General features: G+C 37.4%; 1 protein-coding gene across 1 annotated transcript in view; it reads right to left on the bottom strand.

Annotated features, from left to right (window-relative positions):
• Window positions 1-13,995, bottom strand: part of TTC27 (tetratricopeptide repeat domain 27) — a 172,432-nt gene that overhangs the window by 89,842 nt on the left and 68,595 nt on the right. The window contains exon 10 of the mRNA XM_038561237.1: window positions 7,426-7,539. Within this exon, the coding sequence (XP_038417165.1) occupies window positions 7,426-7,539 (114 nt within the window). The remainder of the gene's footprint in view (window positions 1-7,425; window positions 7,540-13,995) is intronic.

The following is a 13,995-nucleotide window of genomic DNA, read 5'->3' as shown; positions in this document are numbered from 1 at the left end:
TAAAAACATATTAATAAAAGGGTACCTTCAAAAATAAGGGGTAGGCTGAAAAAATTATAGCACCTCTATTTAACAGAGTGACATGGCTGCTGGAGTGAATGAGCTAGATCCATAGGTACTGGCACACAGAGTGGATCAGCCTCTTCTGTTAAGAGGCAAAAAGTAGTAAAGACTGCATGATCCCACTGATGTTTACTCATACTGTTTTGTTTATTTATGCAGAGGAAGAAGTCTAGAAGGTTACAAATTGAGACTGGAAGGCAAGCAAGGTAGAGGAAAACACTGGTTATTATTTTCTGCTTCTCTATTGCTTACATCCTTGATAATTAGCAGGTATTATTTCTATAATGAAAAGCAATTAAAAACAGTGACATAGTTTTAAAAAACAAAATATACTTTGCCACTACTAACCATGGACTTGGTCCAGGTGTTACATAATGCCAGCAGTGTGGTTTTCCCTCAATATAAAAAAAATAATCTGAAGGACTCCTTTATGAAATTATTCAAAAACAAGTATGAGGCTCACTGTATAAATCCTGATGTTATATTTCTGGGACCAGTTTTTCCCTAATTAAGCCTTTTGTGACAAGCTTTTAATCATTACTAGAAATTAAACAGCCATGTAAACCAAGGGCGATCAGCTTTTAAAATAGAAGTGTTTTGGCCTACACAAGGGTGATAATCTCCACAATAGAATCAATCATCCTGTTCTGGGCCCTTCTTCCTCCAGAATCAAACATGATGGAAAACATCTATTCCATCAAAGTAGTATACAACTACATTATCAGGAACAGATGTTCTTGGAAAGCTAAAGCTCATTTAAAAATTGTTAAATCTCAATTAACTAGCACAGTAAAGAAAGTCAAATGCAGTACAGTCTCCAATGATAGACAACTATTATAATCTCCAATTCCCAGTTCAATGTACTGTCCTCCCAGAAATTCAAAGGTGAAGGAAAAGATCCCTGTCGGGCAATCATCTTTAGAGGCACAGCTACCTGAACAGGGGCAGGCTGTCCTCATTTAAATGAACAGAGCTAAGAGATAAGTGAATAATTAAAATTCATTAGTAAGATTACTTTAATAATGAACATAAAATAATCAAAGGCAGGGTCTGAATAAGTACTAGAGAATATATTCTCATTTTAATTCATTGCTTCTGAATCATAACCAATGACTCCATAAACATTTTCTTCATTATTACCACCATCATGACAGCCCCAAAAATGCAATCGTTAAAGAACGCTAACCTAGAATAATTTTCATTAGATAGAGTGTTTTTAAGGGATTGTCCTCAATTTGGAGTTCTTTGTTCCTCTTTGGATCTTGTAACATTGGTGTATTTACCTTTAGGCGTGATACAATACTCTCTTTTTAAGTTTGGTTTAAACTTGTCTCCCTCAGAAATCCCTCCCAAATCTGCCATTTTCAGGACTTGCCATCACATCATTCAATGTAGCTGCTCATCATCGTGCAAGTCACAGTCAAGATTCTGTCATTAACTAACCAGCCAGGCCAACTGGGGTGAGTCACCTGACCTCATCCTACCTGCACTTCCTCAACTTGTAATATGACAAGACTAAGCTTTTCCCTAAACAGCTCCTTCTGGCTTGTTTTTCTTTCAGCCTGAACAGCTTATCATTTTATCACAGTATAACAGCTGAGGAAGGAAACAGATTTTCACAGAAACTAAAACAATTTCTCCTTAACATTGTTTTATATATATAGGTCTTTGAAAAATCATTTTCCTCTTATTCTTAAGGGATGCAGCAACTTCAACAAACACAGTAGTATCAAACCCTGAGTCAGAGAATTGGCCAAAGTTCATATGATGAGGTAAATGGCTCAACAAGTGACAGAAAATGAGACAAACTGTATTCACCTTGTCACATGATTTGGCTAATTTTAGGGTTGGGGTATGAAGTGATTTTTCTCTATCGTACCCTCTGTGAAGGCAGAGATAGCAACTCCCTAATCCTGTTTTACAGGCAGAGAAGTAGACAACTCTCTTCAGAATGCAGGATTTGGATGGCAAGACAGGGAGATTCCAGATATACAAAGGCCAGGACATGGGAAGATGCGGGAGCATGGTGATTGGGCTCCTTCTTTAAATCTATTTTCCTCAGTCAAAAACATTTTTGTTATTCAATACCCAAAACCCTAATGTGCACAATTCAGAGAATATTGCAGGTTTCAAAGTAAAAAGATATGCTATACACTTATAAATTTGCCTCTATACTTTTTGAGTTTAATTGCCACTCCAAAAGGAAACTGAATGATGACTTATTTCATATGCAAAATATAAGAGATGAATGCAAAGCAAATCATTTCTAAGTCAGTATGTCCTTCGTTAATAAATAAATGTAATCTATACTATTTATATTAAGAAGGCCAAACTTTGGCCCCCCCTCAAAAAAATACCCATTTAAACTGTTTCCGAAAATAAAATTTTAAATATTTATGTGTAGTCTCCTACACATGGAAGGGAAGGGAAGCTTGTGAAATATTTATGTGAAATGAGCTTTTAATAAATAAAATTTGTGAGGGAAAATTATGTGAAATGAGCTTTTAATAAATAAAAATTTTTAAAAATTAAAATAAAATTAAATTCAATAGAGGCAATTCAGCATAAATAATTTAAAGTGCTAATTACAAAACCACACCTTCACCTTCCTTCTTTGCTTTACATTGGGCCCAGCTGCAAGGAATGGGGTCCACACATGGCACCCGGCTGTCAGGTGTCTCAGAGTCCTCACAGCCACAGAGAACCTGGCCTGAGGTCTTGGCCCTTTCCAGAGTGGGCTACCCAGTGGCGGGGAAGGGAAGGTAGAGGGCAGGGGGATGCTCAGCATAGGAAAGAGCCTGGGCTGTATTGGGTCTGCAGCTCGTTATGACTTCTTCCTCATCCCAATCCCACTTCCTCCTATTTCTCTTCAAGCGGCAATGAACCCTGATCTCTGTCTCACTGTTTTGGAGAAAACAAATTGTGACAATAATAGAAAAGGTCCTGAAATACAATGATACTCAGTGAAAAAACATAAAATGATTAAAACAATATGTGACAAACTGTAGAACACATAGTAGGCCCTCAATAAATTCAAACAGTATACAGGAAGAAAGCAAAAAGACATGAGAATGGCATAGTATTTTACAAACAGAAGGAGAGGGCTTAAAAAGAAGTGGAAAATAATTCCAAGATCAATAACCTGGCGCCTAGAATTTAAGCTCTTGAAAGCTAAGATTACATATTAATTAGTATGTCCAGGACCTAATACAGTACCTGGTGCACACTAAGAATTCAGTAAATGTTTGTTAACTAAGAAGTTAACGCTGATATTTGTACTAATCTGGTAACTCTCTTGTTGGTTTGAAAAACTATGCTGACACAGAGAAGTTCTGGAATGTAACATTGTATTTTTGTTATCATGGATTTTTTGTTTTTTGTTTTCATGGATTTTTTTTTTGGAAAAAAAAATTCACTTAGTCCAGATAAACATCTGCTTTTACCCAGCAACTAATAGATTGTTAATGCAGGTGAATTATTGCTTGAAAAAAACAAAAAACAAAACAACACTTTTTAAAGACTCTTAAAGACTTTTTAAAGGGCTCACATTGTTTATTTTCCTGATTTCTGTCTTTGAAAAATAATCTTATTCTGAACATTTTTCCCTAAGAGTTTAAATTTAAGCAACCATACAAAAAAAAAGTGTTTTTAAATTTTACTCTTTCATCTTACCTTCAGTTTAAAATTAAATGATTTCTCTAACTTAAAACAACTAAGTAAATCATCTCTAAAGTCTGTATTTCTATCCATACTCAATCTTCTCCTAGTAAGCAGGCCTATGAAAGTAATGCCTAATAGAGGTCTTTGCTTCTATTCTCACCAATAAAATGCTACAGTACTCTAAGGCTCTCTTTGAAACTCTGACTTTTGTCATGTTACCCATAGTTCCTTTTACTCAGAGGAGAAAACCACATTCTGTAGCCTTATATAACAGTCGACACCACAACTAGAGCAGTCAGCCTTTCCAACATTATTATCTCACGCTGCTCTCCATTATGAACCAGACTGATGTGAACCACAATGACGGACTCTACACTCCACACACACCAAATGCATTCTCCCTAAGTCATCTCTTCCTCCTTCTTACCACCCAGCCTTATAGACTGTACCAAGTTATGCTTATGATCATTTAGCAAATCTGAACATACTTCACCCAGTATTTACATCTCATTATGTATTTCCCTCCAATGTTCTCAGTTAAAAAGTCTAACTCATGCCTTACCAAAATAAGAAACATCTGGACCTTCATTGTTTAGATACTGGGCAGGAGCTGGTACTATAGAACTGGAAACCAAACAAGCAGCAGTGAGTGATAACATGGTACCTGCAGGCATACACATTTTTTTTTTTTTAAGATTTTATTTTTAAGTAATCTCTACACCCAAGGTGGGGCTCAAACTCACAATTCTGAGATCAAGAGTCAACTGCTCCACTGACTGAGCCAGACACATGCCCCCAGGCATATACATTCTTTTTTTTATTTTTTTATTTTTAAGATTTTCTTTTTAACCAATCTCTACACCAAAATAGAGCTCAGACCTACCATCTAAGATGTAGAGTTGCCCACTCCACCAACTGAGTCACCCAGGCATATACATTCTTAATCCAAGATAACTTTTCTTTCTAACTAGAATATAAGTATGTGTTTTTCTTTTAAGATAAACTTTTATTTTGGAATAATTTCAGATTTCCAGAAAATTTGAAAAGTCACTATGGAGAGTTCCTATACAATCTTCACCCAATTTCTCTTGATGTTAACAAATTACCTAATTAAGATCTATTTTTCAAGTCTAGGAAATTAACATTGGTCCATTACTATTAATTAAACTACAGATTTTAATTGTATTTCATTAGTTTTCCAACTAATGCCCTTTTTCTGTTCCAAGATCCAATCTAGGATACGATCTCAAATTGCCTTAGTGTCTCTGATCTGTGACAGTTTCTCAGTTCATGTTGTCCATGACCTGGATACTTTTGAAGAAGTAGCCAGATACTTTGTAGGATGTCTCTCAATTGGGTTTTTTCTGATACTGTCTTGTATTTAAACTGGTGGAACCAGTTTGGTGGGAGAATCCCACAAGGTGCTCTTCTCACCATACCCGATGATCAGAGGATATGTGAGATCATCAGACTTATTGCTGGTGATGCTAACTTTGACCACTTGATTGAGATAGGGGTTGCCAGGTTTCTCCACTGTAAAACTATCAATGTTCTGTTTCCATACAGAAGGGATTCACTAAGCCCAGCTCACATTCTAGGACATATAAAGGTCAAACTCCATCTCCTAGAGAGGGATGTAGCTACATCAATTATTTAAACTTCTTCTTTAAGAAAAATTTATTCCTTCTCCCACTTATTCAATCATTCATTCATTTATAGTAGTATGGACTCGTATTTATTTTATAACTTGGGATTACAATCAAATACTATATTTTATTTATTTTGTTGCTCAAATTATTTTGGCCTTAGCCGTTGGGTTCTTTCAGATTAGCTGCTGTGACCTTCTAATATGCCCTCAACCCCCCATTTTTTAAGATTTAACCACACTAAACACAGAGCCTGATGCGGGACTCAGTCTCACAACTGTGCAATTACAACCTGAGCCAAAACCCAGAGTCAGATGCTTAACCAACTGTATCATATAGGCACCCCCAACTCCCTTTTTAAAATACTACCTTATTTTCTTATACTACACAAGAAGTTCTAGGCCCATCTTGTATTTTCCCTGCCTCAGCAGTTCCAGTCCTAAGATCAGCCATCTATCCAAGGAGCACTGGTCGCTATTGCTGAAGAATGGTATTTAGAAACCAAGATTTGGGCACTTAGTGTGCTCATTTGCTACTGAGGTGCCACTGCTCTAAACTTTCAATAGACAGAGCCAGGAAAGCTATAGAACCTACAGATTAATCTTTGTACCTCGAGGAACATCAATAAAGTGCTCTCAACTTAGTCCATACAGGTTAAACTACTATAAAACGAAGTTTTAAAAATATACTTATTAAGCAAGACACAATTTTCTTTCTCATTTATAAATCCAATGATAAGTGAGAGCTGGTAAAAGAGCTCTGCATTCCTGAATACATGGCATCTCTGATCCAAGGTGACATTCCTATTTCTACTGACCTACAAAATAAGAAGGGACAAAATGCCAGGGGAGGGGAGGGGAGGGAAGGGGAGGGAAGGGAAGGGAAAGGAAGGGAAAGGAAAGGAAAGGGAAGGAAAGGAAGGGAAAGGAAGGGAAGGGAAGAGAAATGGGCAGAAGACATGAATAGATACTGTTCCAAAGAAGCCATCCAGAAGAAAGAAAGAAAGAAGAAAGAAAGAAAGAAAGAAAGAAAGAAAGAAAGAAAGAAAGAAAGAAAAAAAGAAAAGAAAAGAAAAGAAAAGAGAAAAGAAAAGAAAAGAAAAGAAGGCAGAAGACACAGATAGTTTTCCAAAGAAGCCATCCAGATGGCTAACAGACATATGAAAGATGCTCAAAATCACTTATCACCAGGGAAATACAAATCAAAATCACAATGAGATACTGCCTCACACCTATCAGAATGGGTAAACTTAACAACACAAGAAACAATAGGTGTTGGTGAGGATGTGGGGAAAGGGGAATCCTCTTGCACTCTTGGTTGGAATGCAAACTGGTGCAGCTACTCTGGAGAACTGTATGGAGGTGCCACAAAAAGTTAAAATATAACTACACTAAGATTCAGCAATTGCACTACTAGGTACTTACCCAAAGAATACAAAAATACAGATTTGAAGGAGTACATGCATCCTGATGTTTACAGCAGCATTATCAACAATAGCCAGATTATGTAGAGCCCAAATGTCCATTGACTAATGAATGGATAAAGAAGATGTGGTATATATACACTGTGGAATATTACTTAAGACCTCAAAAAGAATGAAATCTTGTCATCTACAGTGACATGGATGGAACTACAGGGTAGTAAACTAAGCGAAATAACTCAGTCAGAGAAAGACAAATACCATTTCAGTCCCGTGTGGAATTTAAGAACGAAAACAGATGAACAAATGGTGGGGGGAGAAGAAAGTAAACTATAAGAAACTCAATGACAGAGAACAAACTGAGGATTGATGGAGCAAGGTAGCCGGAGGATGGGCTGGATGGGTGATGGGGATTAAGGAGTGTACTTGTGATGAGCAATGAGCGTTGTTATATAAGTGATGAATCACTGAATTTTACTCCTGAAGCCAGTATTGCACTGCATGTTAACTACCTAGAATTTAAATAAAAATGAGCCAAAGGCAGACACTTACCCAACTGAGCCACCCAAGTGCCCCATGCTTATTAACAGCAATGAAGAGTTGAAGAATAACAATAACTATCACATTAATTCTTACCTGTGTCTGCCTCATTGCCCGTTCCACTCGGCGTATGCTTCCTCTCTCAAGTTTTGTCCGGAGGATCAAGGCTGATGTCTGAATGGCCCAAAACTTTGGTTGTGAAAGCAAAAACTGATGGAAGAGTAGAAAAAAACAAACACAAAAAGAAGAGATAAACTCGGTGACCCCACTCTGATAAGTACAAAATTAATTCTTCCAAAAATATCTGCTGAATGCAGATATGAAAATCTTCTTGGTAAAAAATAATAAAATGTGCTGTCAAATATTTTTGTGAAGAATGTGTTCATTTGAGCAGTCATTACTTAACCTAGTAGATCCAATCTACTGAATAAATCTCTTAAGGGATAAATCAAAATCTCCCCAAATTATCAAAGCATTAGGCAGACGATATCACACCAGAAATTAATAAATCTTTTTATCTCATAGATTATTAAAAAATGTGAGACAATAAACTAACTCAAAATATCTTTCTCAAATTTAAAACAAATTTTTAAACATCACCCAAACTCAAACATAAACAGAAATCATTAGAAATCTGGTAACTCTTTACTTAAAAAATAACCTAATTCATAGATGCAAATACAAATCACACTTAGATACGCAGAATGACCCCAAATTAAGTATTTGTTCCCTGAAAGGCAAAACCTTCTTTTTTTTTTTTTTTTTTTTTTTTACAGATTACAGTGACTGCTTTCTGGCCTTGGTTAGGGCATTGAGTCTCAGATTCAGTTAAAATGCTTTCCTAGAGGAGGCATCTTATCAAAGACTGGCCTAAGATGAAAGGTCAAAAGGTCGAATATGCAAGTACTAAGTCCTAACCCCAGAAAGCTGTGCCTGCCATGAGTTCAGAGAATGTAGCAGAAACCACTGAATATGACCACGCACGTAGTAGGGGAGAAAGTAAAAGTTCTGGGTGAGTGAAAACGGGCAAAATGTATGATGACGCAGTTGGGACTGGCTTGGGGTAATGAATAGCTTTCATTCCCTGATCATCTGGAACCCATGCTGTTTCCCAGTGATCATTCACAACTGTAATTTTCAGTCAAGATTGCTGCGAAACAAGGGAAAACACTCATTTGTCGGAAAGCTGACTATATCCTTGATCATCTGCTTGCTTCTAAAAGTCAGTGCGGAAACACCCTAGTTAATTAAGAGTTCCATTAATCACTCAAAATGTAGCTGCACATTAGAAGTGCCTAAGAAACTTGATATTTTTTTTAGTCAATCAGATCTCTGAGAGCAGCATCTGCCAACTGTGTTTTTTAAAACACTCCCCAGGTAATTCTATACTATAGCCAAGTTTAAAAACTCTGAGGCTAACCTAAAACAATAACCACTAAAAAACACAAAAACTCAATGCTAATAGCAGTTTTTGAGTGTTTGTGACTCCAGGAATGACTGACTTCTTCACTAAGTGACTGTCATTAAGATTTCCCATGGACTGAATCATTCTAAACCCTTGTTTTATTACCAAAAAATATATTCTTTTAAAAACAATTTTAAGTTGGCTCCACACCCAGCATGGAGCTTAGCACAGGGCTTGAACTCAAGACAGTGAGATCAAGAGCCAGATGCTTAACCAACTGAACCACCCATGCCACCCCTACCAAAAAATACATTATCAGAATTTTAGAATGAGACCTGTATTATAAGTAATTTTTAAAAGAAAAGTGCATTTATTTTAGGGTAGTCCTATCACACTGAAGGAAAATTTAAAACTAAGGCCTTGAATATTTATTTTTTGAAAATACTGTGTCCAATATTAAAGTATAATTTGAGGGAATTATAAAGTCACAATAAACACTGATTTAATTATTTTTAAAAATTGTGATAAACATTATAGTGAAGGCAATTCAAATTGAATTCAGGTAGAAATATGCAATCTTAAGTTATAGAGTCCTAGGTACTTGCACAAAAACTCATCTTGGAGTGAAAATCCTAGGTACTCACCTTAATTGAAGAGTGTATATATGTTTTTATTGTCAAAGTTTCTGAACACAATACACAAAGCCGTATCAGCAAAAGCTAAATGGTTCTAAGAACTTTATTCAGATATGTAAAGACAGAATTTATTTATGTGTTGTAAGTGGTCCCCAGGTTCACTTTTGACTGTAGAGTAGATAACCGGTAAATTTTTCCTTTCTTAGAATTCAATTCTTGAATATTATCCCTTGAATAAAACTTGCATTAATATTAAAAAAAGAACTACTAGGCTAAAATAATACAAGTATTTATTATTGGTCAAATTCATTATAACTCCAAATTCTTATCAAGGGTTAGCAGGAGGAGTGCCTAGGTGGCTCAGCCAGTTAACCATCTGGCTCTTGGTTGTGGCTCAGGTCATGACCTTTATGGTCCTGGGATCCAGTTCCATGCTCAGTGGGGACTCTGTTTCTTCCTCTGCCCCACCCCCTGCTCGTGCTCAGGCACACGCATGCTCCTCTCTTTCTCTCTCTCTTTCTCTCGAATAAATGAATAAAATCTTTAAAAAAAAAACCAAAAAAAACAGGGTATCTCTCAATGAAGTATAAATTCTATCTCAGTCCCTATAACTCTTTACTGTACCACCATGTGTTACCTGCCTGGCCCCTATAGACATCTGAATTTTCAACTCTGGATCAAGGCCAAACCCCTTATAATAAGGAAAATGAAGTACCAATGGGTGAAGTCACTTGCTCTGTGTCACACCTGCAAGTAGCTAAAGCTGATTCTAATACTTGGTCTCTTGATTCCCAGAACAAAATTTACAGTGTTTTTCAACACTTTCCCCAGATACGATTACCTTCTGGGAGTGATGATACTACCCCAGAAACTCTGGTAGAGCAATGTAAGCAGAAGAGTCAGTAAAGCACGCTGGGAAACTGCTTTGCTAAGGGAGGAGGAGTAAGCAGAGAACTCATGAGTAAGGGAGGAAGAGAATCAGTACATGGGTCTTACCAAAACACGTTCGTTCATTAGTTCACTCCATACAAGGCTGTGTGCATAAGGCCCCAGGGACAAACTAGCAAGACAGACAAATGAGATCCCTGCACTCACATAATTTACATTCTAATGTAATGTGGATTAGGGAATCTTATCCTTCTATAACTAACTGAGCAAATTAAAATATTTTATCCCCTTAAAATATACTTTATCAGATTAGCCTATAACCTTATATTGTTAGCCTCCATTAACTAAAAATAAAAATCTACAAGAAGAATGGCTTTAGCAACATAAATAGGTGCATATGGTCCTATAAAGAGATATATGATGAGGTAAAAGACATTAAAAAACGATTCAAATGTGTAACACTATTTGATCTCAAGAATTTTCAAAGGAAAGAGATCTTTTCATAAAGTAAATCTGCCAAGTGATTCTACTACCCACAGTGGGTTGCAGCATCACTGACTTACTTTCTCTGCATCTGATTGAACAAACTGTCTCTAACTTTGTGACAGGAGAGAAGAGCACAGAGCGAAGGGCTCTGTAGCACAGTAGGAACATTCTCCAAGCCAGGGACAGCTTGTTCAGAATCCCAGCTCTACTACATGAGATTAGCTGAGTGACCTTGGGAAGTTACTTGACCTCCCAGGGTCTCTAAAACAGCAGTAACAATCTCTCACAGGTCATAAAGATTAAATATGAATTAGGTAAAACTTAACAAACTCTGAGAGTACCCACTGAAGCAGCCCCGGCCCCACCCCCACCCCTGGATTCCTCCTCCTGTAATGCTTTCTCTCACCCCTGACAGAAAAACACCATCCAGAGCGAGCACAGGATATGGCACTACCCTCTCAGAGGTTCAGGACACGCTATCCCCAAAATATGGCACCTGAGCATTTTGAATATTCTAAGCCAAAGGAGTCTGAGAAAACAGCAGAAGCAGGAAGATCACTCCGACCTTCCCCCAACCCCTCTGCCCTGAAACATCATAAAGCCCTCATCCTCCCTATATCCAGAGGTAAGGAGCATCCTTTACACCTACACCTCACACTCTCTGACTTATCACATTTCTTCATGATGCCCACTCTTCATCAAACCAAGTGTAAAAGTACTTGGGTTTAACTGTTTCATCAGGTCTTTGTTTTCTTATGAAGCGTCCCATGTCACACCCACAAAAAACAAAACAAAAACCAGTATTAAATAAACCTGTGTGCTTTTCTCATGTTAATCTGTCAGGTTAATTTGCAGACTCAGCCCTAAGAAGGTCAAAGAAAACTCGTTCTCCCCTATGGCTCCTAACCACACTGGTGACCTTACCAATGACATGGTAAGATACAGATCATCAGCGCAGGCCACGGGCTTGTCAGAGTTAAAGCCCAGCTTGAAGGTTTCCACACCAAATAGGGAGATATTTTCCTCAAAAAAACAACAAAATCAGACTGTTTTCTTCGCTGGCATGAGAAAAAGAGTTTGCCTGAGACTTTTATGTGAAGGTCAAGCAAAACATTCTCACTAAACAGTGAGAGTAAAATGCAATCTGACAAAGAAACATTTGAAAAGCTTTAAAGAAGGAACTGGCTGGATAATGGTATCACTGAAGAATGCATTTATCTTATATCTGTTTGGCCAAGAGATATAAAGACTTGGGAAAGTCTTTCTAAAAGGAGGTAACTGTAGATAGGCTGTGTTTATTATATATTATAGAACTCTGCTGCCCACAATGTGAGTCAATTGTAATTAGGCAAGAAAAAGATAATTCAAGGGGGGATATGTGCTATAATGCTCTACCAACTTAAGAAGAAAATGTTATTTTCAAGAAATATCCAATCTAGTAATTCACCAAGCAAACCCAATGGTGAAAGCCCCAACCTAACCACCCAGGCAGGCAGGAAGCCAGCTGATGAGGACTCAAGCTTGGCTGTCCAGACCCAAGGGCAGAGCTGATCCAGAGTCTCCACCACATCCCCGGCCAGAGTAGTCTTCATTCCACTCAACTTCCGACCTAAGAATGACTACCCAACCAGCTGCCTCACCCTCCAGGTGTTGGCTCAAATGCCACCTCTGCAGAGAGCCTTTCCTAAATATCTCCATCTCTACTCCATGACTCTCCAACCGCTGCATGCAGGTTGATTCCTCCAGAGCAGAGGCCCCAGCCTGGCACACTGCAAGCATTCAAAGGAAGACATAAAGAAAGGGACAGAGAAGGAGACTTTATGTTGTCATCATTTACACAGGGGCAAAAGGTTATGTACAAAGACGCTTCCTCTGAAAAAGAAATGGAAATTGACAGTGACTGGCACTTATGAAAATCACCTGCCACATTTTTTTTTCTGACATTCCCCCAATAGATTTGGAGAAATACTCTACCCCAAAGGACACAACATAGTAAATAATAGTTGGGTATCATGAGATACTATCTTTATTACTATAACCCAGGTATACTGTGGATTATATAGGCTTTTGTGAAGCTCAGAAACTTAAACATTACTTTATAGTACTTTTTCCTTACAACAATATGCTCCAAATGCCAAATAAAATAAGCTTACAAGTTTCTGAAAATAAGTCATTACTAACTTGTGGCCTACAACATATTTTGAAAGAAGAGGCATGGCAGAGTGGGAAAATGCCCTGAAAAAGGAACTAGACTCTAGACCAGACTCTCCACCAATTAGCTGCATAAGTCTTGGGAAAGGCACTGGCCATTTTAGCCCTCCTTTTCTTCATCTATACAATGATGGGATTCGATCTGATGGTCTCTAAGGTTGCTGTCAGCTAGAAAGTTTTAATAAAATTCCATTTGTTTTATAGCAAATAATAAGGCTCCAAATAATTCATTATGATACTTTGTTCCAATCTACAATTTAAGGTGAATTCTTTCCTAAACTAGCTTGGATTCCTCCACCTTCCCAGCCATTCTTTATATGCCCCCTAAATAAGTGGATTAACTTCTCTTGCACTAAGATGTGTCTTATCTATAAAGAGAAAAAAAACTGGACTAAACAGTGACCAAAGCTTATACCACTTACAAAATTCTGTCATAATGATGGGCAGCCCGGTGACTCAGTGGTTTAGCACCGCCTTCAGCCCAGGGCGTGATCCTGGAGACCGAGGATTGAGTCCCATGTCAGGCTCCCTGCATGGAGCCTGCTTCTCCCTCAGCCTATGTCTCTGTCTCTCTGTGGCTCATGAATGAATGAATAAATTCTTAAAAAAAAAAAATCTGTCATAATTAAAGGAAAATAATGACATAAATTCCCAAGTTCATCTTTGTTGAATTTTGGTTATTCTATATTTTTAATTAACAATAATTTGATTGTAATTATTATAGATTTCATATTCACCAAAATACCCCACAAAGTTTATTAAATCCCAGTGAAAGTTCTTAACTCAATATAAGAGAAATACTTGAGAACACCTAATCTTTCAGAGGCTAAAAAATAGTAAAATAAAGGAAGATGTTGGCAAATACCAAATGTTGACTCATCAGATCAGGAATACTGAGGTGTCTCACATTGACAAGGCTAAATGAACACACAGTTTCAGCATTGATAATGAAAAGCAGTGAATGACTGAATATATAGTACCTAAATACAAGCTGACAAAATTTTCTACTAGCCTAGGATTCTAGCTACCAGTTATTTATGC

The sequence above is a fragment of the Canis lupus genome, chromosome 17 (assembly GCF_011100685.1).
Source record: "Canis lupus familiaris isolate Mischka breed German Shepherd chromosome 17, alternate assembly UU_Cfam_GSD_1.0, whole genome shotgun sequence".
Taxonomy (NCBI): Eukaryota; Metazoa; Chordata; class Mammalia; order Carnivora; family Canidae; genus Canis; species Canis lupus.
The sequence above is the reverse complement of the archived record's forward strand: the minus strand, read 5'-3'. Positions and strand labels throughout refer to the sequence as shown.